The sequence below is a fragment of the Neomonachus schauinslandi genome, chromosome 1 (genome assembly GCF_002201575.2).
Source record: "Neomonachus schauinslandi chromosome 1, ASM220157v2, whole genome shotgun sequence".
In the NCBI taxonomy this organism is placed as follows: domain Eukaryota; kingdom Metazoa; phylum Chordata; class Mammalia; order Carnivora; family Phocidae; genus Neomonachus; species Neomonachus schauinslandi.
Genome location: NC_058403.1, coordinates 160,423,048 through 160,449,653, shown reverse-complemented (window position 1 = coordinate 160,449,653; position 26,606 = coordinate 160,423,048). Strand labels below are relative to the sequence as shown.

Here is a 26,606-nt window from a genome sequence, read left to right as displayed (position 1 = left end):
TGCTTGATTTGGTGTCAAAGTGCTTTTCTCATGTAGGGAGCAATTGTTAGTGAGGCCCAGGAGCATTGGCAATCGATATAATGCTGTGCTGGGTATTGCTAGGTGTTGGGGTTTCCTTGGTCAGCTTTCTCATTGTTCCTGTTCTCCCTGGGGGTAGTGTTTGAGTGAGAAAAGCCAGCTGCTTTCTCCTGGGATATAGGGTAACCAGCTTATTTAGTAAACCACTTCATATGTCTTACTAGGTATAGTGAAATTGTTTAGGGAAAGTAGGTTGAAGTAGATTCATTTGCATTTATCTTGGTGATGAGCGTAAGAGCTAGTCCTTAAAGGCCTAGGCACAAATCTGCTCCTGTGGCGTCTGCAAATTAAAAGCAGCTTCCAGTTGATTAGCACTTAAAGGAATGAGCCCTGCATTATATACAAGAGTGTGAAATAATACCACTTGGAGAGAATTAGCTGTGTCTCCCTTTGTAAGACCCTAAACCTTTAGAGGTGAAACTTGAATCAAACATTTCCGTGATTTTTCCTTAGTGCTGGGGAGACAACCTACAGCCTGGAACATGCCAGTGACCTTCGAGTGGAAGTGCAGAAAGTGTACGAGCTCATAGATGCTTTAAGGTAAGGCCTGTTAGGTGATGTCTGACTTGCTGCCTTGAGTGGAGGAGATGCGGTTTCAGTGGGGCGGGAGGGTGGCTGTCGGGCCCGAGCTTACCCAGAGTCCTGGTGACAGAGAGTACATGTGAGGAGCAGGCTGAGGTAGGTGCCGGCTCTGGCACTCACCACATCTCAGTAACTTGGTTAAGATTTCTAATGTTCATCATTATTAAAGAAGTAGGAACTGATTATTGACACCATCTTTGTACCAGCCATTGGTTGTATCCACATCTCATTTATTCAACCAAGTTAGCCGGGTGGTGGGGATTAATACCCTTACTTTGTAGGTGAGAAGATGCATCACAGCTAGCAAAGCGGTGGAGCCAGGATAGAAACTCAGATTTTTTCTTCAAGTCAACAGCGGCTTTTTAACCATGGACTGGCTGTTGGGGTTAAATCAGCCCTTTGAGGTATAGAAAGCATAGTGATTCAGAGGGAGAACTGAGATGAGGAGGCCTTGTCCATCCATCTGTGCAGGACTGACTATGTAATTTGTGGGACCTAGGGTAAAATGAAAAAGCAAGAATTATTAAGAATTTTAAGATGTGGGTCTTGGAGTGGCTGTGGCCTCCTGCTGCCCAGTGTTGCCCCCAGCACTGTCCACAAACCCCCTGGCCCAGTTTCAGCTTGTGTACCGGCCTGGCAAAGCCAGTTGCTTCCTGCCTTCCCCACCTCAGCCCACTCCAGGGGCCCGGGGAGTCCCTCACTGGCCCCCCAGGCCCTGCTCCCATTAAAAAAAAAAAAAAAAAAGAATTTTAAGACAGTGACACCAGAATATTAAACCAGGCACGGGTCACTCACCCATGAAGTTGGCCCTGCATGTGTGGTCAGTTCCTCGATGGCTGAGTGTTGGTTAGACACCCTGTGCTGTGTCAGGGGCTTTGGGTACAACCAGAGGGTAAGGAATGGGCTTTGCCTTCAAGGACATTCTGTGGAGTCTTTAACCTGCTTCCTCCGCGGATGGTCCTGGCACAAAAGCCCGGCAACTCAGAGATTTAACCCTTGTTTCTGGGGCTGGCAGCACCTGTTACATTGATGTGTTTGTTCCAATTCAGTAAGAAGATCTTAACCTTAGGCTTGAACCAGGACCCTCCACCACATCCAAACACTTTGCGGCTGCAGAGGATGATCAGATACTCAGCTACACTGTTTGTGCAGGTAAAGCCATCCTTTCTCATTTCTCAAAGAAACGTCTCATTTGCTTCCCCTGCTTTTCTGCCTCTCAGAAGGCAGACCGTGCCAATGGTTTGTTCTCTGTTTGTACATTTATTATTTTTTAAAATTGTAAATATAATTATGCCACTTTTAGAGAAAAATCTGAATTACAGAGAAAAGTAAAAACTTCTTAATCCTTTGTCCCCAATACTATTACACATCATTCTGGTATATTTTCCTCCCTTTTTTTTTCATTTGCATTTGTTATATAAAGTAGTTATGATTAGTGCATAGTTACAAATTTATGTCTTCTCTTTTTAACACTGAATTTTATATCATAAGCACTTCTTACGTAGTCTTCATTTAAATAGTTACCATTTGAATGGCTGCAGAATACGACTTTCGGTGCACCATCCTTTATTTAATTATTCCCCTTTCATTGGGCATCTGATAGATTCCTGCTTTTTGCTAGTGTGAGTACAGCCTGACAGACATACTGATATATAACATTTCTTCCTCAGGATAAGCTCCCGAGGGACTCTTCCTGGGCCATTGCTTGGGAGGAAACAGCTGATTGTTCATAGGCAGACTAACCCTGGGTGGTTAGAGCTGAGTTGCTTCTACCTAGAACACCCCTTGGGAGAGCCACAGTGAACCACATCTGGGCTTAATGACAGAGCGAGCTCTGTTCAGTTAGTTTTCCAACACCGTATTGCAGAGAATTAGGCCCCTTCTCCTTTTGACTAGTGTTGTATTCAGCAGTCACTCGGTGAGTGCCTACTGTGTACCAGGCAATGTGCTAGGTGCTGCGTGTCCTGACATGAACAAAAAGACATTCCTGTTCTCATAAAGCTTTTTTTCTGGAAGGAGATAGACAAAAACCAACTACAATATAGAATTTCTAAGATGGTGAAAAGTGCTGTGGAGAAACCTAGAGCAGGGAAGGGGTAGCGGGGGTGTGGGGCTTGGATGGAATCTTACAAACAGACTTCATTAGGCTCATTTTCTTCCTAAAAGGATTTAAATACAAAATTGTCCATGACTCCCTACAGGAAAAGTTGCTGGGTTTGATGTCACTGCCAACCAGAGAACAGTTTGAGGAACTGAAAAAGAAAAGGAAACAGGAAATGGAGAGGAAGAGGATCCTGGAGAGACAGGCAAGTGAAACGCAGGGATGCTGGTGGCCTCTTGAGCCCAGAGGCCGCCCCAGGCTCCCAAGCGGCCCTCTTTGAGATCATATTAAATCAGAACTCAGTGCTGTCTGGTTTGCATCTCTCTTCTGTTCTTTTCTGGCCTCTCCTCTGTAGACTCAGAATAGTTATTTTTCTTCCCAGGTCAGACCTATTTGCCTTTCAGAGATCCTGCTGATTTTTTCTCGTCCAGAATACCATGGAGGCTGCCAGTTCTCCCTGTAGCACAGGTTGCAGAGGACCCAGATACCAGGGAGCTCTTTGTAGAATGCTTTGGAATATGCAACACTAATCAAAATAATGTGTGCATTTAATATCGTGTGAGAGTCTAGTGTGGATGAGTGATACTAGACCTCAGAGGTTTAAGACAAGCCTACGGCCAGTGAATCTAAAATTGAGAAAATCTTATCCCTTAAGTTACTGTCATTAATTTAGTTTTTTTTTTTTTTTTTAAAGATTTTATTTATTTATTTGACAGAGAGAGATAGCGAGAGCAGGAACACAAGCAGGGGGAGTGGGAGAGGGAGAAGCAGGCTTCCCGCTGAGCAGGGAGCCCGATGCGGGGCTCGATCCCAGGACCCTGGGATCATGACCTGAGCCGAAGGCAGACGCTCAACGACTGAGCCACCCAGGCGCCCTGTCATTAATTTAGTTTTGAAAATCAGGCTCTGTCCCTTCTTTCCCCTAAAACCAAAAGCATGATTTGACTTAGCAGTTGGATACCTTAGTCCTGAGGTGGGCATTTGGAGTCTCATCAGCACAGGGACAGTGGGACTGTAGGGGTGGCTGATGGTGTGGCTGCTGTTGGCCTGGTGACTGTATTTCTTCTCTTTGGCTTTGGTGTCTCCCCAGGTTGTCCTGGAATCCCAGCAACGGTTTGAGGAAAGGCGGAGTGACCTGGCGTCTCGTGCGGCCAACGGGGAGGTGGTGTCCCTTCGAGGGGGACCTGCCCCCCTGAGAAAGGCTGAGGGCTGGCTCCCGCTGTCAGGAAGTCCGGGGCAGAGTGAAGACTCGGACCCCCTCCTCCAGCAGATCCACAACATCACATCATTTATTAGGCAGGCCAAGGCTGCCGGGCGGACAGACGAAGTGCGCACACTGCAGGAAAACCTGCGGCAGTTGCAGGATGAGTATGACCAGCAGCAGACGGAGAAGGCCATTGAGCTGTCACGGAGGCAGGCCGAGGAGGAGGACCTGCAGCGAGAACAGCTGCAGAGGCTTTGTGAACGGGAGTGGGAACGAGAGAGGGAGCAATTCCGGGCCGCGTCCCTACATACACGGACTCGGTCCCTGGACTTCCGAGAAATCAGGCCTTTTCAGCTGGAGCCTGGCAGGGAGCCTCGTACCCACCTTGCTTATGCTTTGGATCTAGGCTTTTCCTCAGTTCAGAGCAGTGCAGCTGCGGAGCCCCCTGCGCCCAGCTCAGCTCTCGAGCCAGCCAGAGTGTGGTCTGGACCCCCAGCCCTCGGCCAGGAATTCTTCCCCCAGAGCATGATTTCACAGCAAAATGAGCTGGCCTCCCTAAACCCCTTCTATGAGGAAGACCCCTCCAGCCCCACAGCAGGGGGCACTACCAGCCCTCCTGCCGCAGAGCATTCCTTTGGCCCTTCAGTCTCCATCCTCAAAGAATACAATCCTTTTGAGGAAGAAGAAGAGGAGGCTGTCGCAGGGAATCCCTTCACTAACCCAGATAGTCCAGCGCCCAACCCCTTTGATGAGGAAGATGAGCATCCCCACCAGAGGCCCTCAAGCCCTCCTGTTCCTGGTAACCCCTTTGAGGAAGCCACCTGTACCAACCCCTTTGAGATGGACAGTGACAGTGGGCCAGAGGGCGAGGAGCCCATAGAGGAGGAGCTCCTCCTCCAGCAGATTGATAACATCAAGGCGTACATTTTTGATGCCAAGCAGTGTGGCCGCCTGGATGAGGTGGAAGTGCTGACAGAGAACCTGAGGGAGCTGAAGCGCACCCTGGCCAAACAGAAGCGGGGTACCGACTGACCCCACTGACTGTGGATGGGGCATCTTTGGGCCCAGGGCCTGGCAGGAGCCTGTGGAGCAGGACAGGGCTGGTGGGCCCGATGGGGAAGGAGGAAGGGTGACAACTAAGATGCACACAGGTTAGGGCAGGGAATCTGCTGTTTCGTGCTGTGCACTTGGAGGTTTTTCCACTACAGTTGAATAATAAAGTGGAAACCAGAACAGGAAGAATCAGCATTCATTTGCTGTATTTCCTGGGGTTTTTAAAAAATATTTTTTGTTTTTGTTTTTTTGAATCGGGTTTTCCCTTTAGAAGGGATTTTAAATTTTCATTACTGAGTAGAACTAGAGGCAGTTCTCTTGGGCAGCCCTCGTGGGTCCACTTGCTCCTGCCTAGTCTTTGGTCTTGATGCAGTATTATAGGGCACTTTCTTTGGCCAAGACAGACTTGATGGATTCCTTTAAACCTTACTCTGGTCTGACAGAAGTCTGTCCCCCTAGGCTGTGGGTTCTTTCACCTGGGGCATCCTCTATCCTGCTGGGTACATCCCACCTGTGCGGCAGAAGGGGGAGCTACTGCTCTGAAGCCAGTAGTTTAGACCCAGGAGAGCCCAGCACCTCTTTTTAAGAGGGGGTGATGGGGGGGTGATGTTTTACCAGGGCATTTCCCTGTCAGTTTAAGTCCTTGTTTGTCTCTTTCAGGAGGCTAAACTTCAGTGCAGGGGGATCACTGGGTCTGACCATGGTCTATTTAGAAAATAGGAGTGGTGAACTTTTCGGATGACGGAGGCAGTAGTATTTGGGAGCAGAGTTGTCTACCCAAATGTTGCTCTGAATGACTGATGGAACAATCGTCTGTCCCCAGCAAAACCCCCCTCTAGAACTTTGGTGAAATTACTCTGACTTGGGCTTTTTCAGAGGGCCCAGTCTATAATTTAGGATTGGTAATCAGGAAGCTTTTGTGGAACATTGCCAGGAGAATGGAAGCTTCCCTGAGTCAGAAGATAAATTAAAATGATTTTCAGGGCTAGTTGATCAGCCTTCTTCCCTTTTGGTTCATCCTGTCCTGACCGGGGGCACCAGTGGGGTATTTTCCTACCAATGTTTAGTATTAAGAAACGGAAGTGTTTGAAGAGGCACAATCCAGGATCATTCCAGTAGCACCGCAGTACTTGAACTCTTCATCGATTAAGGGCAAAAAGGGAAATTGTTAATTTAGCTCTGGTGCTTTGGTTTACATAATCCTTAACTGATGTCTGACATCATGATACTCAAGTGTGCTCAGCTCTAGATAGAGTTCCTGCAATTAGGCGTTTCTGATTAAAGAACAATAACTGACCACTAGTCACTTTATACCCCTTAACTAACTATGGGTCATCCTTTCACTGATTACTGGTGTGAGAGCTGAGATTCATTTTGTTACCTTCTGGGAAGACCCCTTTTGGTCTTGAGGATGTTTGAAGAACTGTGGTGTAAAGGTAGTCTGTATTTTTGTTGACACTATTCACATTTCTTTGGCATCTGTTGGATCTTGCGCTGAATGAAAAGATTTTGCATAGGGATGTGGGAATGGGATATGGGTGGAGGGTGTGTGGAGGATGCTTTGCGTTGGGGTTCTGTTCACAAAGGAATATGAGTGGATTACTAATGTCAACCAAGTTCCCAGCCTTGTTGATTATTGTGGTTGGGAAGTTGACAACCAGGTATCTAAAGTATTGCCTGGTAAGGCATCTTTCTTCCTTCTCATGCCCTTCCTGCTGTCGTTGTGGAGGGTTTCGTGGCTGGCTGGCATGCTTCCTACTGCTAGTCTGTCATTGCTCTCTGATCGAAGAGGACGACACTCTGCACCAAAAAGCAGGTAGTTCCGGAAGCTAAATGCTGCTTTCCATCATAAATACTTTTCTTATGAGAATATATCTCTTCATTAGCTAGTGATTTCAATTCAGACTAGTTTACTGAACATACCTTTTCCTGAAGTCAACCCAGGTAGCAATCTGTAAGTAACTAAGAGCGTTAAGAACCACAGATATAAGAAACATTATTTTTAAACTTAAAACAAAAAACACTGAATATACTAAACCAAACTAAAACCTTCTGATGTGATTGAATTCTTCCATGGGTGTATTCTTCCATGAATTCTTCCATTTAATTCTTCCATGGCTATATTCTCCTATAGTCATAGGCCTGACTGGAATTAGAATTCTCTATCCCTAACATTTCCCAGAATTCACACAGCACAAAGTTGGATTTACAGAGATGGGTTATCGTCAGGGTAGATAAAGATGGCCTATGAATTGCAGCCACAGCTTCAAGTGCTTACCTGATGTGAATACTTCACTCTTCCTGCAGTCCTTCAAGGCAAACAGCTCCATCTCACGAGAAAATGAGCAAGTTCTTGATGCAGCATTGGCAAATATCCCTAGGCCTAGATCATGTATGGAAGAGACTTTGGGAATTCAGGCATCAAATGAAGTTGGCTTTTCTTTTTTACGCCTTGTTTGTATTTTTCCATGTCTAATACACTAAGGACACTTACTCATTGTACTTGCAGCTCAGTGTGTCTTTGCTGTTCGGATACTAAAGTGTACTTCTGAGTCATCATGTACCAGGTGGTAGGTTGGACATAAATTGGCATAATTAGGCCTTGGTACTCAAAGAGAGAAGCTGGTCTCTTTACCAGGTCACAGACTATCGAAGCAGATTGTACTGGTCATCTGACCATGACAGCTTGAGGGTCATTGTTTGCATGCACTACTCTGGGGCCTTGTATTGGAACCTTTTTTAAAAAATAAACTAACATGTCAGTGGTTGGGTGTATGTGTGTGTATGTGCATGTGTGTTGAAAGAGAATTACCAGATAACATCTCTGGCCCCGCCCCTTTCTTGATCATCATCTGAATATCAGAAGATAGCCCCAGCTCCAGTGTTAACTGTGTGGTTAAGGCCTCTGGACAAAAGGTCACTAGGCTGTTAATGGGGTAAATGTGGGTTCCACTTCTGCCCTTATCCCCAGTTATTCCTGCAGTGTTGATCAGATGAATTGTTTCACACCAGAGTAGTGCAAGACCTTTTAATGATCCTATCAACCTCATTTCAGGCTAGAAGAAACTGAGGCTCAGAGAGGTTGAGGAACCTTACAGCTGCCATTTGTGCCAGGCTGTGCGACCTTTTCACATATTCCCCTTTTAGCTCTGCCAGCAGGCCTGTGCGGTAGTTCCTCGGGTATTTATCTGGCAGATAAACAGGTTGAGAGAGGTTAGCCTGGCAGGGGGTCACACAGCCTGTCAGTGGTAGAATAAGGATTTAAAGCCTGGGCTGCCTGACTCGCTTTGCCCTAAGTAGCAAGAGGGGTTCCACCTGGGTCAGGCACAGCGGGAGTGCCCAAGCACTGTGGCCTGTGTTGTATATGGACACTCATGTTTCTAATGTGGGAAGGGACATTTCATCCATAGGAAGTGCCTTCTGTGGACTTTAAGATCAAAACTTCTGCCTGAAACTCTTCAGCAGCCTAGCACAGTTTTTAAAATACTTCAGAGAGGGGGAAATAAACACCCCACTTCAGAAAGGACTTCTGGTTTCAGGTCAGGCATACAAGGAGTTTTGAAGTTGTCACTCCTGTCCTTACATCAAGAGAAAGCTGGACAAAGAAAATCAATGACTCTCCTTGGACGCATCAGAGAACTGAGTGCAGGGCAAACTGCTGCCTTGAAATCTGGAGAGTCACCTGGAGCAGAAGCCACTGGAGCCATAGCTGGTAGGAACACTGTTGGAATGTGGGAGGCTGAGTGTGGACCAGCACTGGATAGTAAGGAACTCCTGGGGGCCACAGCCCAAGGGACACCACACCCCTTTATGGTTTTACCTCCAGGAACCCCACCTGGTTTTCACAGCTAATTGCTGAGAAAGATTCCCTGGTGGCTCTGGCAGGGGAAGGGGAAGAATAATCTTTGTAAAATAAACTCTGAGCATTCCTCAGGGGAAAAGACTGTACCAGAGTCTAATCCTACCCAGGGAAGGACGTTTCTGAGCTGAAACCAACAGTGGGACGCTTAACTGACTGCACCACCCAGATGCCCCAACCCACACACGTTGGCACTAAATGTATATGGGGTTTTCCCACACCAACCAATTCTTTGACACCAGCTGGGTGTCCTACAAATTCAACTCTGTTCTGACACTATCTGGAGTTAGCATCTGATCCCACACATTAAGGGCTCAGCGCCACAAGACTGCCCCCTACTTCAGATGCCAATGACAAGTGTAAGTCTCTGGTACTTCTAGCTCACGGGCTATAAGCCAGGGTTCCCACAAGCCTCTCCTTGAGTTTGATAATTTGCTATAATGGCTTGCTAGATTACTGGTTAATTATAAAAGAACACAATTTAGGAACAACTAGATAGAAGAGATGCATAGGGCAAGATATAGAATAAGGGGCATAGAGCTTCCATGCCCTCTGCACCACTCTTCCTGCACTATCACTGATGTGTTCATCCTCCTAGAAGCTCTCCCAACCCCTTTGGCTAGGGTATTTTTTAAAAAAGATTTTATTTATTTGAGAGAGAGAGAGAGAACAAGCAGGGGTGCAGCAGAGGGAGGGGGAGAAGCAGGCTCTCTGCTGAGCAAGGAGCCCGATGCAGGACTCGATCCTAGGACTCTGGGACCATGACCTGAGCCGAAGGCGGATGCTTAACCGACTGGCTGAGCCACCCAGATGCCCATGGTTAGGGTATTTTTAATGGAGGCTTCATTACATAGGCATGATTGATTAAAATCATTGGCCATTTGTGATTAACTCAACCTCCAGCCCTTTTCCCCTCCCCAGAGGTTAGGGGACTGGGGCTGAAAATTCCAACTAATCATCTGTGGCAACCAATCCCCCATCCTTAGGGGGTTTCCAAAAGCCGCCTCATTTGCATTAACTGGTGTGGTTAAAAGGGGCTTATTATGATAACAAAAGATGCTCTTTTCATCTTTATCTCTCCAGAGCTAATTCAGGAACAGGGACAAAACCCAGATATTATGACAAAAAATGCTCCCGGGGGCACCTGGCTAGCTCAGTCAGTGGAGGATGTGAGTCTTGATCTCGGGGTTGTGAGTTTCAGCCCCACGTTGGGTATAGAGATTACTTAAAAATAAAATCTTAAAGAAATAAAAAATGCTCCTATATTATCATTAGGGAAATTACAAGGGTTTCATGAGTCAGGAAGAAAGACCACAAATATATATATATAAATTATTTATTTATTATAATATCACAGAATGAGATTAAGAATATTTATTTATTTATTTATTATAATATCAGAGAATGAGATTAAGAATACCAGGGGCGCCTGGGTGGCTCAGTCGGTTAAGCCACTGCCTTCGGCTCAGGTCATGATCCCTGGGTCCTGGGATCGAGCTCCGCATCGGGCTCCCTGCTCGGCGGAGAGCCTGCTTCTCCCTCTCCCTCTGTCTGCCGCTCTGCCTGCTTGTGCTCCCTATCTCTGTTAAAATAAATAAATAAAAATCTTAAAAAAAAAAAAAAAGAAAGAAATACTTGTGAAGGTCACAGCCCAAAGACACAGGCCCACTAAATACTGAGATTTCATCAGATTATAGAATGCTTCTCCCCCCCCCCCCCCCCTTCCCCCCACAAAGACACTAGAGGAATTTGAAGCCTCTGGACCTACAGCTACAGCAAACATTAAACACAACTCAACTCCTAGCCAGATTAACATAAATCCTCATTCTAGAGGTTCATTTACTTAAGTTCCTATTATCCAATACAGCCAATATTGTTGGGCCTTCAGCAAAAAATTTTAAGCATGCTAAAAGGCAATAAAAAAAAAACACAGTTGATGAGACACAGCAAGCATCAGATTTCTATGACACAGATGTTGGAATTATCAGACAGGAAATTTAAAATAACTGATAAATATATTAAAGAGTCTCAAGATAAAAAATAGTATGCAAGAACATATGGGTAACGTAAGCAGAGATAAGAAAACTCTTAGAAATAGTCAACAGGAAATGTTAGCAAATCAAAAACACTGTAACAAATGAAGAATACCTTTAAAGGGCTCATCAGCCAACTGGACACAACTGCGGAAAGAATCAGTGAGCTTGAAGATAGGTCAATAGAAACTTCCCTAACTGAAATGCTGAGAGAAAAGAATGAAAAACAAACCCAGAACAAAATATCTGAAAACAATGTGACAATTTCAGAAGATGTAATATATGTAACTGGAACACCAGAAGAAAAAAAAGAATGAAGGGAGAAGAAATATTTGAGGTAATGATGGCTGAGAACCTTCCAAAATTAATGACAGATCCTGGAAGCTCAGAGTAGGATCAATATCAAGTAGGATAAATATCAAATGTCTATACATAGGTATATCTTTTTTTTAAGATTATTTGAGAGAGGGGAGGGAGTGGGAGGATGGGTTAGCCTGGTGATGGGTATTAAAGAGGGCACGTTCTGCATGGAGCACTGGGTATTATACACAATGAATCATGGAACACTACATCAAAAACTAATGATGTAATGTATGGTGACTAACATAACAATAAAATAAAAAAAAAGATTGAGAGAAAGTGTGCTTGGGGGAGGGGCAGAGGAAGAGGGGAATCTCAAGCAGACTCCCCGCTGAGAACCAAGCCCCACTCAGGGTTGAGATATCTGGACCCTGAGACGGTGACCTCAGCAGAAACCAAGAGGCTGAGGCTTAACATTCCCGGCCAGCCAGGCGCCCCATCTGTATGTAGGTATATCTTATTTAAACTGCATAAACCAGAGAAAATCTTGAAAGAAGCCAGAAGAAGAAAAAATCTTACAGAAAAGACAAAGAATTATAGCTGACTACTCCTCAGGAACATTCAAGAAGAGTGGAGTAAAATATTTAAAGCGTTGAAAGAAAAGCCCCATTCACCTAGAATTCTATATCTGGCAAAATTATCCTTCAAAAGTGAAGGAGAAGTAAATACTTTCTTAGATCAGTAAGCATGCTTCAGAAATGCATCTCATCCACCTTTCGCTTATGAACAAATTGTGGTCCAGAGCTGTTAAGTGGGTGAACCAGGAAGGGGTAGTTTCCAAACTTGCCTTTTGTCCCCCCCTTTTGCAAATCAGTTTTTATAGTAAATGTTAGAAATTGTGCACTTGGAACACTTCATTTTGAATCCGGAGAAGTTGAGAGAGAAAAACTGACTTATTTGGGCGCCTGGGTGGCTCAGTCGTTGAGCATCTGCCTTCGGCTCAGGTCATGATCCCAGAGTCCTGGGATGGAGCCCCGCATCGGGCTCCCTGCTCAGTGGGGAGCCTGCTTCTCCCTCTCCCACTCCCCCTGCTTGTGTTCCCTCTCTCGCTGTCTCTCTGTCAAATAAGTAAATAAAAATCTTAAAAAAAAAAAGAAAAAGAAAAACTTACTTGAGGTTGAAGAGCAAGTTAGTAGCCCACTTGGCATCTGAACGCAGCTCTTCTTGATTTATTTCCAACTGTAATTCTGTTGTTTGACTGAGTTTGAGTCTATTTAAAAATATTTTCCCTTGCGGGGTGGGGGTGGGGAGAGGCTAATTTACAGAGTGTGAAAAGCGTAAGTTCCGGCTGGGTGTTCTAAAGCGAAGGTGTACTAGCCGGATCCCCGCCTCAAACCCTAAGCCAACGCTGGCCGGGACTACAAGTTCCAAGCTGCTCCCCGGCGCGCGCGCGCGCTGCCCGCCGGGAGGCGTCTCCTGTGCGTCTGCGCGGGAAGTGGAAACCAGCGAGGAGGCGAAGCGGTGTGAGGTCTGTCGGGCCGGCAGCGTCGGCTGCTTTGGGTCTGTCCTCGCGGCTAAGCCCGCGGCCCGACCCCTCCGCCGCCATGCCCATGAAGGGCCGCTTCCCGATCCGCCGCACCCTCCAGTACCTGGGCCAGGGAGACGTAGTGTTCAAGGACTCAGTGAAGGTCATGACGGTGAACTACAACACGCACGGGGAGCTGGGCGAGGGCGCCAGGTCAGTCGGAGCCCTTTGAGGCCGCCCCCAGGCCGCGCGGACGTACCCTGCTCGCTGTAATGACGTGCTAGTAACGCTCAGACCTGGAGCTGCTCTGGGTGCTACTTAATCCCGAGGCTGGCCTCCTGAGCTGGGTGCCATTGGCCCCATTTTACAGACGAGGAGACTGAGGACAGCAGGGCCGCGCTGTGCCAGGGGCAGTCGTGACTGAGGTCGGGGAGCGGAGGACAAGGGTCCCCCACCCCTTCCCCTACCTCCCCGCTGGAGGACTAGGCTAACCCGGGGAGGCAGGAGTCTCCTTAACTACCTGTGTCTGGCCGGCGAGCAGTGGGGAGCAGCGGCGCACGTTCTGCTCTGGATGGAGCCAAGCCCAGAGGCCACAGACCCTGTTTAGGTCCCAGCTCTAACAACTGCTGGCTTTGGGCGAGTTGCTCCTTATTGTCCCAAACTGGCATGATACCTATGTCCAGAGCCGCTGTGGGGATGTAGTGAAAGAAGTAACAGCTGCTAGCACTTACTGAGCCCTTCTGTGTGCGGCGTGCTTCTGAATGTTTGTCATGCATTGTCTCATTTGATGTTTATAGAAGCCCCATGGTTATCCCTATTTTAGGGATGAAGAAACGCACAGAGATGTTAGTAACTTGCTTGCCCAGGGCACCACGCTGGCTGGTGAGTGGTGGTGAGCCGTAGCTGTGAACGTGCTTCTCCGCTGCAGGACTCGTCCCTCTCATAATTGATTATGTCAGCTGTGTAGCCCCAGGCTCCACACCCCCACCGCCGCCCCCCACCCCCACCCCCACCTTAAACTCCTTGGGGTGGTTTTTCAGCATGGAGCAGAGTGAGAGCTCCTTAAATGGAAACTTAGAAAAGAAGTGTTTGAATTGAACCTTGAGGCAGCAGCGGTGCTTTGGGCTTTTCAGGTATTAGGTATAAATTTACTGATTGCCTACTGAATGCTTGGCCCCATGCTGTGAGCTGGGGATTCAACAGTGCCTAAGAAGAAGTCTTGTCCTTCAGAAGCTTTGGGACTGGGTGTATGGGGTGGATCAAAATGGGCTGGGGAAGTGCTCCCAGTAGGGTATGGTCCCCCCCTGGTGAGGGGCTTTTGCTGCACAGCTGTTCAGGATAGCCAGAAGCTACCTCCTAGCTATTTGTTGTCCACAGGTGAAGCCAAAAACTTGTAGCTGCTTGCATGGGAACAGGTGGGCTGATGGCTTCTGGAATACCTGGGTCTAGGGGTGAATGGGCACCCGGATACTGCTTCATAACTCACTGTGCATCCCATCCGTCCACGCTAGGAGTCAGCAGAGGTGGGGCAGTACCAGAAAGGAGGGAAGCAGTCTGGATGGGCCCGCTCAGATTGGGAAGATGTGCCCTGTCACCCAGGGGCCATTCACTGCTTGGCTACGGCTTAGCCATGTGGGCCCACGGAGAATTTCTGACTTGTCAAGAAGCCAGAAATTCAGATTTTTATATAAATCTCTGGTTTTTTAAATGATCAGTCTATCAGAATAGACCTGCAGGCCTTATACTTGCAGTTCAAGTATTTTAATACCCTGTAGGTAAATAAGAGCCAAACAGCCATTCCGTGCTTCATTGTTCCGAATGGTAAGAGCCTGTGTATGCCCTTGTGGATTTCATGCCCTTGGGTTTGAGTCTACGGGACTTGCCCTTTCCAGCCCCACCGGCCTTTGCTTGTTCATATACCCTTAGCATTTCAGCTGTCCCTCCCTGGATCACCTCCATTCCAAGTTACACCAGTATACTTCCCCAGGCCAGCCATAGTCTCGGGTGTCTGCTGGGTGTGTGGGGAGCTGCCTTAGTGTCTGAGGGCTAAGTCCCTGCTCACCTTTGCCAGATGTTCTTGCCTTTCAGGTGCAATAAAAAAAAGTAACAGCTACTAGCATTTTTTGAGTTCTGTGTCCATCCTGAGCCTCAGGATCTAGGTGAATTTGGTAATTTGATGGTGACAGAAGAGTGGCTGAGGTCCAGCTGCACACAGCCCTCTTCTTTCATTTACTGGTTACGTGACCTAGGGCAGTTTACTTTTCTGACCTGTTTGCTTAGTTATAAAACCCCACCTTGCAGGGTCATTGTGAGGATTCAAGTATTAAAATGCCTAAGGTGTCTGGCATGTACAGCAGGTGCTCAACTAAAGGTTACCTACCATTATCAACTTTGTTCTCAGGTTTCACAAACCGTTTACATCTTCCTGTCGAGGGGCACCTGGGTGGCTCATTTGGTTAAGTGTCTGACTCTTGATTTTGGCTCAGGTCATGAGATGGAGGCCTACGTTGGGCTTCATGCTCAGCAGGGAGTCTCCCTGAGATTCTCTCTCCCTCTACCCCTCCCCACTGTGTGCTTTCTCTCTCTCTCTCTCAAATAAATAAATAAATCTTTTAAAAACAAAAAAACAACACAAACAAATTCCTGTTGAGTTTTTGCCCTAGTAGTTCTAGGTGTGAGCAATTCCTGCATGGATATGCCCTGGTTTCTTTGTACGATGTTGAGATCCTCTGCTGTGGGGTGGTAGTTGAGCAGAGACGTCATAAGCCCAGGAAGGTAAATTCAGCTTTGGAGCTTCGAGCCTTGTGTGCTGTCGTGATGCAAGGCATATAGTAGGACCTTACCTCCACTGCCTTCCCTAGAGGCAACAACTTCTTTTTTTTTTTTAAAGATTTTATTTATTTATTTGAGACAGAGAGAATGAGAGAGACAGAGAGCACATGAGAGGGGGGAGGGCCAGAGGGAGAAGCAGGCTCCCTGCCGAGCAGGGAGCCCGATGCGGGACTCGATCCCGGGACTCCAGGATCATGACCTGAGCCGAAGGCAGTCGCTTAACCAACTGAGCCACCCAGGCGCCCAGAATAGAAGCCAGTTTTTTTTTTTTTTTTTAAAGATTTTATTTATTTATTTGACAGAGAGAGAGAGATAGCGAGAGCAGGAACACAAGCAGGGGGAGTGGGAGATCGAGAAGCAGGCTTCCTGCCGAGCAGGGAGCCCGATGTGGGACTCGATCCCAGGACCCTGGGATCATGACCTGAGCTGAAGGCAGACGCTTAACGACTGAGCCACCCAGGCGCCCATAGAGGCAACAACTTCTACAACTCTAACCATTTCATTAGCGTTTCCCTTGCATAGTTAAATACCATACTTGGAGAGCTGTTTCTTCCTTTTCTAGGTTTAGGCTTTATCTGTTGTCTTGCCACTATGGAAGATGAGAATTTAGCTCTTTCCCCACTATTGCCATTCCCCAACCCAACACATGCATATTACTCAGCTCTTCATCCTCCCAGGGTAGTCATTTCAGAACTTTGGCTAGAACAATATTCAATGTTTAAATTAATACGACTGTGAACACTGTACACAGTTGGACCAATTAGAGTACTATGATTATTTTTTCCTTTTTGTTTTTGCAAAGCTTTTTGTTTTCCCTGGAGTTAATAATTGTCCTTGCTTTTGCTTTGTTTTGCTTGCAGATTCTGCCCCGGTTATGGAAGTCTCCCCAAGTAAATGGTCACACAGTTGCCTTCTGTTGATTCTATCAATTCATCTTAAAAACGAATTACAAGCTCCACTATGGACTGGTTGTCCTGCATTGCCAGCATCTTGGCATAAACATTGAGGCACAGAGCAGTAACTTGTCCTGGCTCAGACAGCTGAGAAGTGGTAAAGCTGGGTGACTGTGTTACTGTCCCATGTATCACTCGCACCTGTCTGTCATCTGATGTGGGGCAGGGTCGCAGGAGGAAGCAGAGGGCACATTTAAATTAGGATCATTCGGGGAGCCTTTAATTAAGGGACTATTTACAGAGGTATGGGCAAGGTTGGGGAAAAGAAACCATAAGGGACCGTGCAGGACCTCAGGTCTAGGCTTGCAGAAGTGACGGGGAGAGGGCTGCCTGACAGGAGCCTGGGACTCAGCCAGGAGATGAGTCAGGGAAAGAATACTTTGACTCTGCCCTCTCCTTTCAGTCTTGCCAGCACTCATTGTTGGCCAAACCCAACATGAAGTCAGAGGTCAAGGAAGCCCACCTCATAGCCCATGTAGGTTAGCACTTTAGGATGGAGAGCAGGTGGAGAGGGATCCAGACATGTAGCTGTGTCCTAATTAGTCCTCTCTCGAAGGACGTTTGTTGTTTCTGTTCCTTTGCTGTAACAAATAGTGTCTTTGCATTCAGGTGTAAAAATGTCTAAAAGCAGTGAAATCACTGTCAAGATCTATGCTTTCTATATTTTGCTAGTTCCAAATTGACCTCCAAAGAGGTTAAACCAATTCTTAAGGAAGTGTATCCTGATTTCTGTAACTTCTTTTTGTTGTTTTTTTTAATCTTTAGCAATCTAACAGGTGGAAAAGAATCCTATTTTAACTTACATGACTATTGGGAAGGTATTGAGAATCTCTTCATAAGATGATAGGCTCCTTGGGTTTCTGCCTGTTTGTGGCTTTTGTGGCTGAACTGTAAAACATTTTTTTTTTAAGATTTTATTTATTTATTTATTTGAGAGAAAGAGAGTGTGTGCGTCTGGGTGAGTGCATGGGGGCAGAGGGGAAGGGAGAGAATCCCAAGCAGACTCTGTGCTGAGCGTGGAGCCCGATGTGGGGCTCGATCCCACGACCCTGAGATCATGATGTGAGCCGAAATCAAGAGTTGGACAGTTAACCGACTGAGCCACCCAGGCGCCCCTGGATTGTAAATCTTAATGATGTGTAAAACTTTACCAAAGGAATTAGCCTTTTTGTTTTATGTTTTACAAACATTTTTCTTCTGATTTGGCAAATGTTGATTTTGTTTCTGGTAAATTTTGCCATATAAAAGTTTTAAGGTGGTCTATTTATCTGTGTTTTAAACCTAAGTTTAAAGGTATTCTCCATGTTTGCTTTCATTTATTTTAAAATTATGATACAATTTACATGAAGTATACAGCTTGATGAGCTTCTGCTTAGGAATGAATACACCTGTCTAACCAGCACCCAAGATCTGGGACATTTCATAGTTTTATGTTTACATTTATTCTTCTGCTCAGTGAGTTTTAGGTTAGTGTGCAGTGTGAGGTAGGGGTACAGATGTCTTTTCCCTCAAATGACAAGCCACAAGTCCTGACACCCACTGTTCAGAGAATATACTAATAAATTCCTGACGGCTGCTTTTCTCAGCCTTTTTGTGGGGCAGGGTCCCCTGAGAATTGGATGAAAGTTCTGGACTATCTCCTTCAAAAAATAAACAGGTGCACAGCATTTCAAATTAACTCTGTTTCACAGGTTTAATTTCTTCCCTTTTGCAGGAAGTTTGTGTTTTTCAACATACCTCAGATCCAGTACAAAAATCCTTGGGTACAGATTATGATGTTTAAGAACATGACGCCGTCCCCCTTCCTGCGGTTCTATTTGGGTGAGTGTGGCCTCTGCCAAGGCCGGGAGGGTCTTTCTTCCCATCCCTTCCTCCCACCATAGTGCTTGGGGGATCTGAGCTATGAGCTTTTGTAAACGTCCCTTACTTCCATCACTGGCTTTGTTTTTTTTTTTCTTTTTTTAAAGATTTTATTTATTTATCTGACAGAGAGACACAGTGAGAGACGGAACACAAGCAGGGGGAGTGGGAGAGGGAGAAGCAGGCTTTCCGCTGAGCAGAGCCTGATGCGGGGCTCGATCCCAGGACCCTGAGATCATGACCTGAGCTGAAGGCAGACGCTTAACGACTGAGCCACCCAGGCGCCCCTCATCACTGGCTTTGGACCGTGGCACACAGTGGCCGCTGAGGTCTGGACTCTTCCCCTGTTTCTCCAGCCCCATCTCCTGTTGCCCCCACATCTTTCTACGTGCCTCACAGCGTACAGCTGGTTTTTCCAAATTCCCTTGCCACACCTCGCTTTGCTGCCTTTGCTCATGCTGGTCCCTCTGCTGGAAATCCCGTGCTGCTTTGCTTATTGATTTATTTTTAAAATCTTTGAGATTCCACTTGGGCACCACTTCTTCCAGGAAGCCCTCTCTGCACCCTTACGTTGTCCCTTCCCGGTCCCCCCCAGCTGCCTGCTCAGTGCTGGCCATGTCCTCTTGAGCAGTGCGTGTATCTGTGTGTGTCCTTTCCGGGCCACACACTTCCACGATGCTGTCTTTTCCCACGAGGCACAGAATGAATGTCTGTTCGGTTCTATTGGGCTCAGTGCCTGGAAGTTAGACCAGATGTTTGGCTCCGCTCTCTACTCAGTCATTCCAACCCTGAGCGAGTCATGTTCCCATTGCTTTGTTTCTCAGGTGAAGGTCCAGCATCTGCCTTACGTGGTTGTAAGAACCACATGAAGTGTAGTTTGGGAGATGCTTCAGGAAGCAGAATGATGCTGATCTTAAATCCATTCGGCAAATACGTGTGGCGTGGCCGCTGGGCCCAGGCACAGTGCCTGGGGTGTCAGGGAGCTGTAGGGACAAAGGTCTCTGCCCTCGTAGGGATGATAGCGTAGCAGGAGGAGACCGAAAGGACAAGAAGCTTAGCCAGACAGGATCCCAGGGCATAAGTGCTATGAAAGAAGCCTAGAGCGAGGTCAGGTGGGTGAAGAGAATGGTGGTGCGGTAGCAGTTTTGTGGATGTATTTTGTTTGCATTTTAAACAGTTAATTCCATTGAGGTATAATTTACCCGTAATGAAACACACGGGTCTTCTGTGCATAAATTGATCAGTTCTGACAATTGTTACGTAGCTGTGTTCCCACTTTGCAAGGGATGATACGGAGCATCTCTGACTAGAAAGTCCCCAGGTGTGGCTTTCCAGGGGATTCCCCCTGAATTCCCCCTTCCACCAGGGGCGGCCGCCGCTCGGACTTCTCCGTAGATCAGTTTTGTTTTGGAACGTCCTAGGGGTGGTTGCACGGTGTGTGTTCTGCTGGGTCTGGCTTTTACACATCATGTTTTTGAGACTCATCTGTTACGTATGTCCGTAGTGGATTCATTTTTAGTGCCAAGTGTCCCACTGTGGGAATATATCGGTTTATTCATCCGTTCCCCTGTTGATGACATGGGGTTTTTTGTTAAGTGCCGAGGCAGAGTTAGAAGATTTATTGGTGATAAGGGGAGGGGGAGGCAGGGAAAGTCCTTGGATGGCAGAGCAGGTGGGACATCTCTGGAGGGAGGTCTGGTGGGAGGCGCCTCGGATGGCGGTGCAGGCCTGAGCCGGTCTGGGCCACCCAGCAGGGACTCCCGAAATGGCCAGGTCCCAGACGGTGGCGCTGTGGGCCGGCTGCTCCCCCGGAGGGCCTCCGGGGCTGTCGAGGGCCGTTTCTAGTTTTGGCTCCTCGGAGCTGGCGTGCCTCCGCACCTTCCAAAGGTTGGAACAAGTTGTCCTGTGGACCTGGGCATGCGCCTCAGGGTGGGGTTGCTGGGCCCTAGGATCGGTATGTAATGTTCTTAGGCGCTGCTGAACCGCTTTCTCGAACCAGCGCCCGTCTCGCCTGCAGTCAGCAGGGCGTGGGAGCCCTGGCGGCTCCCCATCCTCACCCACTGTTACCGGCGTGTTCCCTGTGGCTGCATAACAAGTTAGCGCAGACTTGGTGGCTTACAACACACATTTCTTACATTTCTGTAGAAGCCAAAGTGGACAGAAATCAAGGGGTGTCAGCAGAGCCTTCCTTTCTGGAGGCTCGGGGGCAAATTCTTTCACGGGGCTTTTCCAGCTCCTAGGGGCCACCCCCATTCTTTGGCTTGCGGCCCCTTCCTCCATCTTCAAGGACAGCAACATGGCCTATCTGGCTGGTCTTCCATGGTCACGTGCCCCTTGGACCACTGCCCGGATAGGTTCTCTGATGTTAAGGGCCGTGAGAGTCATTTAGGCTGTGACCCGGGAGAATGGGCCCAACTTCAGGCCTTAACTTGACTCATATCTGCACAGCCCCTTTTGCCACTAAGGTGACCTCTTCACACATTCTGGGGGAGTAGGACAGGGACATGTTTTGGGGTCATTCTCTTTACCACGTTAAATTTCTTTTTTTTAAAGAGCGCAAGCGGGGTCAGGGTGGGGGACAGACGGAGAGGGAGAGAGAATCTTAAGCAGGCTCTGTGCCCAGCATGGACCCTGACATAGGGCTCAATCTTATGACCCCGAGATCATGACCTGAGCCGAAACCAAGAGTAGGACGCTTAACTGACTGAGCCACCCTGGTGCCCCATAAATATTTAAAATTTTAGTCTTTCAGGGTTCATCAAAGGTTTTTTTTTTTTTTTTTAAGATTTTATTGATTTATTTGACAGAGAGAGACACAGCGAGAGAGGGAACACAAGCAGGGGGAGTGGGAGAGGGAGAAGCAGGCTTCCCGCTGAGCAGGGAGCCCGATGTGGGGCTCAATCCCAGGACCCCGGGATCATGACCTGAGCTGAAGGCAGATGCTTAACGACTGAGCCACCCAAGCACCCCTCATCAAAGTTTTAATTTGCGTTTTCCCAGTATCTTTTCATGTGCTTATTGGCCGTTCACAGATTTCTTTCATAAAGAGTCTATTTTGAATCTTTTGTCCATTAAAAAAAAACAAACTAGGCTGTTCGTTTTCTCACTGAATTCTCTCTCTTCTGGATGAGGTTGTTTGGTTGGGTAGGTGCATTGTGACTCTTTTCTCTCAGCTTTGGCTTTCTTTTCGTGATGGGGTCTTTGGGAGAGCACAAGTTTCATCTGGAAGAACTCCGGCTTGTCAGTTGTTTTCTTTTATGGTTTGTGCTTCCTGTGTCTGTCCAGGAGTCTCTGTCTACCCCAGGGTGGCAAAGATTTTCTCCTCTGTGTCCTTTGGAAGTTTTATCATTGTAGGGTTCATATTCGGGTCTTTGCTAGAGGCTGAGTTCTTTGTGGATTAAGTGTCCTGGGGACTGAGGCTTGTTTTTGGTTTTAGGTTTGGGATACTCAGGTGTTTCAGCACCACATGGTGAATGACCCATCCTTTCCCTAATTTAGTTTCCTTGGCATTTTTATCAAAACTCAGTCGACTCTGAATGGATAAGCAAAACTCGATATAGCTCCGTTCAGTGGAATATTACTCAGCCATGAAGAGGCACAAAGTACCAACAAATGCTATAACCCAGGTGAACTTGAAAACATAAGCCAAGTGAGAGAAGGCAGACACAAGAAGGCCACAGATAATATCATTCCGTTTATTTAAATGTCTGGAACGGGCAAGTCCATAGGGACAGAAAGAAACTACAGAATTACACACTTTAAGATGGTTAAAATGGTAATTTTTGTTATGTGTATTTTACCACACAAAAATACCATTTGACTTTATATTTCTGACTTCATCTTCTCACTGATCTGTATGTCCTTAGGCTATACCACACTGTCTTGGTTTGTGGCTTTATAGTAAGCCTTTAGGATCAGGTAGTTTTAAATCTTTGTTTTTTTTTTTTTTTCCAAAATTACTTTGGCAGTTGTATGTTCTTTGCATTTATATATTAACTTTTTAAAAAAGATCTATTTATTTATTAGAGAGTGCATGCGAGCGGGTGGGAGGGGCAGAGGGAGAGAGAAAATCCCAAGAAGACTCTGCTCTGAGCACGGAGCCCAATGCAGGGCTTGATCTCATGACCCTCAATCATGACCTGAGGTAAAATCAAGAATCTGGATGCTTAACTGGCTGTGGCATCTAGGCGTCCTGCCAAATCTGCTTATCAGTTTCTAGATAAAAGCTTGCTGGGATTTTTTTATTTTTTATTTTTTATTTTTAGTAGGCTCCATGCCCAGTGTGGGGTTTGAACTCATGACCCTGCAATCGAGGGTCACATGCTCTCCTGATTGAGCCAGCCAGGCTCCCCGCTTGCTGGGATTTTGATTGGAGTTACATTATAGATCATTTTGAGGAGAAATAGGCATTTTAACAATGTGGAGTATGTTTTGTGACTACTGTGAAAAGTATTTAAAAAAACAATTCATTTTCCAGTTGTTTGGTTACAACTTTATAGAAGCCCAGTTGATTTTTGTGTGTGGGCCTCGTGTCTTGCCACCTTGCTTATTATTTCTAGTAGGTTTTATTTTCTAAATTCCTTAGGATTTTCAATATACACAATTACTCTATCTGCAAATACAGTTTTAACTTCCTTTCCAATCTTTTTCTTTCTTTCCTTTCTCTGTGTATTCACTGGCTAAAGTGGCACTTCTACCAGCCATGTAGGAAAGTTCAGTTATTCTGCATTCTCCCTGGCACTTGCGTTACCCATTTAAACAATTTTGAGCCACTCCAATATCGCCCTGTGGTTTTAATTTGCATTTTGATGACTAATGATGGATGAATAGTATCTTTTTATGTGCTAATTATTAACTGTTATTAATTTTTGTTAAATGTTTATTTTGTATTTTTAGTTGGATAGTCTTAAGGAGTTGTGAGAGTTCTTTATGTAGTCGGGATAGAAATCCTTTATCAGGTGTATGCGTTATGAATATTTTCTCCCAGACTCTGGCTTTTAGTATCTTTTTTTTTTTTTTAAGTTTATTTTTAAGTCATCTCTACACTCAATGTGGGGCCCAAACTCACGACCTCGAGATCAAGAGTCGCACGTTCCACTGACTGAGCCAGCCACACGCCCCAGCTTTTAGTATCTTTTGAAACACAAGTTCTGAACTTTGATGAATTTTAATTTATCAAATTACTTCCTTAATGGACCATGTTTTTGATGTCATACCTAAAAATCTTTGCCTAGAAGGCTATGAAGACTTCCTTTGTTCTCTTCTAGAAGTTTTTTTTTTTTTTTAAGATTTTATTTATTTATTTGAGAGAGTACAAGCTGGGGAGAGAGACAGAAGGAGAGGGAGAAGCAGACTCCCCACTGAGCAGGGAGCCCAATGTGGGGCTTGATCCCAGGACCCTGGGATCATGACCTGAGCTGAACACTTAACCGACTGAGCCACCCAGGAGCCCCTCTTCTAGAAGTTTAATAGAGGCTTTAACTCATACATTTAGGTCTCTGATCCAATTTCAGGTTTTTTTTCCTTTTTTTTTTTTTAATGCTGTGCACTAAAGGTATAAATTCATTCATTACCTTGTTGAATTGCGTTGGCATCTTTGCTGACAGTTGGTCAAAAATAAGAGTTTATTTCTGGACTCAGTTCTGTTCCATTGCTCTGTAGTATGTTCTTACGCTAATACCACACTGTCTTGGTTACTGTAGCTTATAGTAAATTTGAAATTGGAACATGAACATCCTCCCGTTTTCTTGTTTTTCAAAATTATTTTGGCTACTTTGGGTCCTTTGCATGAATCTGAGACTCGACTTACCAGTTTCTACAAAAACACCTGCTAGGATTTTGATAGAGATTGCACTGAATCCATGGCCTAGTCTGGGGAGAATTGTCATCTTAAGGATATTGACGATTCTATCCATGACATGGAAATGGAAAATTGCTTTCCATTAAAATAGTATGCTTTATGGGGTGCCTGGGTGGCTCAGTCGGTGAAGCGTCTGCCTTCAGCTCAGGTTATGATCTCAGGGTCCTGGGATCAAGCCTCGTGTTGGGCTCCCTGCTCAGTGGGAGTCTGCTTCTCCCTCTCCCTCTGCCCCTCCCTGCTTGTGTGTGTGCTCTTTCTCTCAAATAAATAAAAGTAAGTAAATAGTATGCTTTTGCACATACCTGTTTTGCTCATGTTTAAAGAAATACGGAAAAAAGAAGGGTATCATTATGGGTTATGTAGACAAACATATTTATCTTATTGTTAAAATGCTTCACCACTAAAAGCAAACTGGTCACCGTGACTTGAGGCTGAGGAGCGTGCTGCCCAATCCTTAGCACTTTTTGTCCCCTTTGCTTCCCATTTCCAGATTCTGGGGAGCAGGTCCTCGTGGATGTGGAGACCAAGAGCAATAAGGAGATCGTGGAGCACATCAGGAAAATCCTAGGGAAGAACAAGTGAGTTGCTGGGCCTGACCTGGAGGGGAGCAAATGTCTCAGCACGGAGGGAGGGAGAAAAGGAGCGCCAGGAGGGTGCGCACCAGCCGGAGCTCACAGGCTGCAGAGGCCGTCCCGTGGGGCTTTGCGGCTCCCCAGGTCCCCAGCTGTGGGGCTGTAAGTCACCGAGCCTGTGTGAGCTCTCCCTCCCTCCGCTGGGAGGTGGGGTCGGAGACCGCCCTGCCTCCTTGGCTCCACGGGAAGCTGAGGTGCTGTGGAAACACTTGCCCGGGCGGTTGCAGCCACCTGTCCGTAAGAATCTCTCCTTAGAGCTGGTGGGTGTCTAACCCCAGTATGTGTTGGGGATTCGTCCTTTCTCTTTTTTTTTTTTTTTTTTTTTTAAGATTTTATTTATTTGAGAGAGAGAATGAGATAGAGCATGAGAGGGTGGAGGGTCAGAGGGAGAAGCAGGCTTCCCGCCGAGCAGGGAGCCCGATGCGGGGCTCGATCCCAGGACCCTGGGATCATGACCTGAGCCGAAGGCAGTCGCTTAACCGACTGAGCCACCCAGGCACCCTTGTCCTTTCTCTTTACGTGGATGGAAAGAGGAAGGGGAAGGAAGCCAAGAAAGTGCGTCTTGGAGGAAGCGCACAGAGGCCTCTGCAGGCCCCTCCCCCTGGCCTTGTGCTGCCTCAGAGCTGGGGCTGCCCCTGGGCCGGAGGGAGGCTGACCGCTGCTGTGTGGGCCTGTGTGGGCCTGTGTGGGCCGGGTGACCTGGGAGGCCTGTGGGGGAGGGCCGGCAGACTTTGGGGTCGGGGTCGGGGAGCAGGCTGAGAGGCACGGGAGAGCCAGGTCTCCCTGGCCGCTGGTGGGGTGCACTTGGCCAAGAAGTCCCACGCTGCCTAGAGGCTCAGAGCGCTGTTCCCACACCTGTTGCTCTCTGTGCTCTTCGGCAGGGAAACCCTGGAGGAGGAGGAGCAGGAGAAAAAGCAGCTTTCTCACCCAGCCCACTTTGGGCCCCGAAAGTACTGCCTGCGGGAGTGTATCTGCGAGGTGGAAGGGCAGGTGCCCTGCCCGGGCCTGGTGCCCTTACCCAAGGAGCTGACAGGGAAGTACAAAGCAATGCTGAAGGCCAGCACCCAGGACTGAGGCCCCAGGCCACACCCAGGGAAGCCCCTGGTTCTGTCCCTGGCGGGACTCTGAAAGATCTCTTTGCGGTGAGAGGGTCCCCTTTCGCACACCTGCGTGAAAGGACGTGGCAGGGTCAGGGGAGTATCTCCGCTCTATCAGGTCAATAAAATGTGTACTGGTCCCCGGCATGGTGATGTGTGTCTGGTCCGGTGGGCGCGGGAGAAAGGCCCGCGTGGGGCTGGGGAAGGTCTGAGGCCACAAGCTGCCGACATCCCTGGGTTGGTCCTGCCGCCCTTTCCTCGTCTCTGTTGGCTGCGATTCTTCTTCCAGGCCCTGCTCTGGAGAGGTAGGAGCTGCTGGGCTTGGATCTGGTAGGATCTGGCTGGAGCTAGGTGGTTGGCAACGTGCAAGTCCCCCTCCGCTCAGGCTCTTCGGGCTTCTTCAGAACTCCCAGGGCAAGCCTTGTGTCAGCGCTCCCCTTTCAACTGCCGAAGCCAACCCACTCTCCTCCCGGAGGCCTGGCTGCCGGCGGTGCAGGAGGCCCCGAGACGGGCACAGACCAGCCCCCCTCCGGTGTGCGCCCTCTGCCAGCCGCCTCCCCGGCCCCTGGGCCCGGTCACAGGTTTGCAGACCAGGACGGGGGACAGGCAGAGGGGCGAGCTGGCTGAGACTTCAGCG

The 26,606-nt window shown here is 47.4% G+C and overlaps 2 protein-coding genes across 2 annotated transcripts in view; both read left to right on the top strand.

The window, feature by feature from the left end:
• Positions 1–7,783, top strand: part of RBSN (rabenosyn, RAB effector) — a 29,940-nt gene extending 22,157 nt beyond the window's left edge. The window contains exons 9-12 of the mRNA XM_021695013.1: positions 532–618; positions 1,710–1,812; positions 2,862–2,966; positions 3,852–7,783. Of these exons, the coding sequence (XP_021550688.1) occupies positions 532–618; positions 1,710–1,812; positions 2,862–2,966; positions 3,852–4,997 (1,441 nt within the window). The 3' untranslated portion in view covers positions 4,998–7,783. The remainder of the gene's footprint in view (positions 1–531; positions 619–1,709; positions 1,813–2,861; positions 2,967–3,851) is intronic.
• A 4,898-nt stretch (positions 7,784–12,681) lies between these two features.
• On the top strand, positions 12,682–26,116 carry MRPS25 (mitochondrial ribosomal protein S25). Its single transcript, XM_021695009.2, has 4 exons — positions 12,682–12,948; positions 18,235–18,341; positions 24,731–24,818; positions 25,754–26,116. The coding sequence occupies exons 1-4, from the start codon at positions 12,815–12,817 to the stop codon at positions 25,944–25,946; spliced, it is 522 nt and encodes a 173-aa protein (XP_021550684.1). The 5' UTR covers positions 12,682–12,814; the 3' UTR covers positions 25,947–26,116.
• The last annotated feature ends 490 nt before the right edge of the window (positions 26,117–26,606 follow it).

Bases quoted from the DNA above. Each gene is read 5' to 3' on its own strand.
- MRPS25 (XM_021695009.2), top strand. From the start codon at position 12,815: ATGCCCATGAAGGGCCGCTTCCCGATCCGCCGCACCCTCCAGTACCTG. The intron at 12,949-18,234 runs GTCAGTCGGAGC...TCCCTTTTGCAG, and splicing joins GAGCTGGGCGAGGGCGCCAG to GAAGTTTGTGTTTTTCAACA. The intron at 18,342-24,730 runs GTGAGTGTGGCC...TCCCATTTCCAG, and splicing joins CTTCCTGCGGTTCTATTTGG to ATTCTGGGGAGCAGGTCCTC.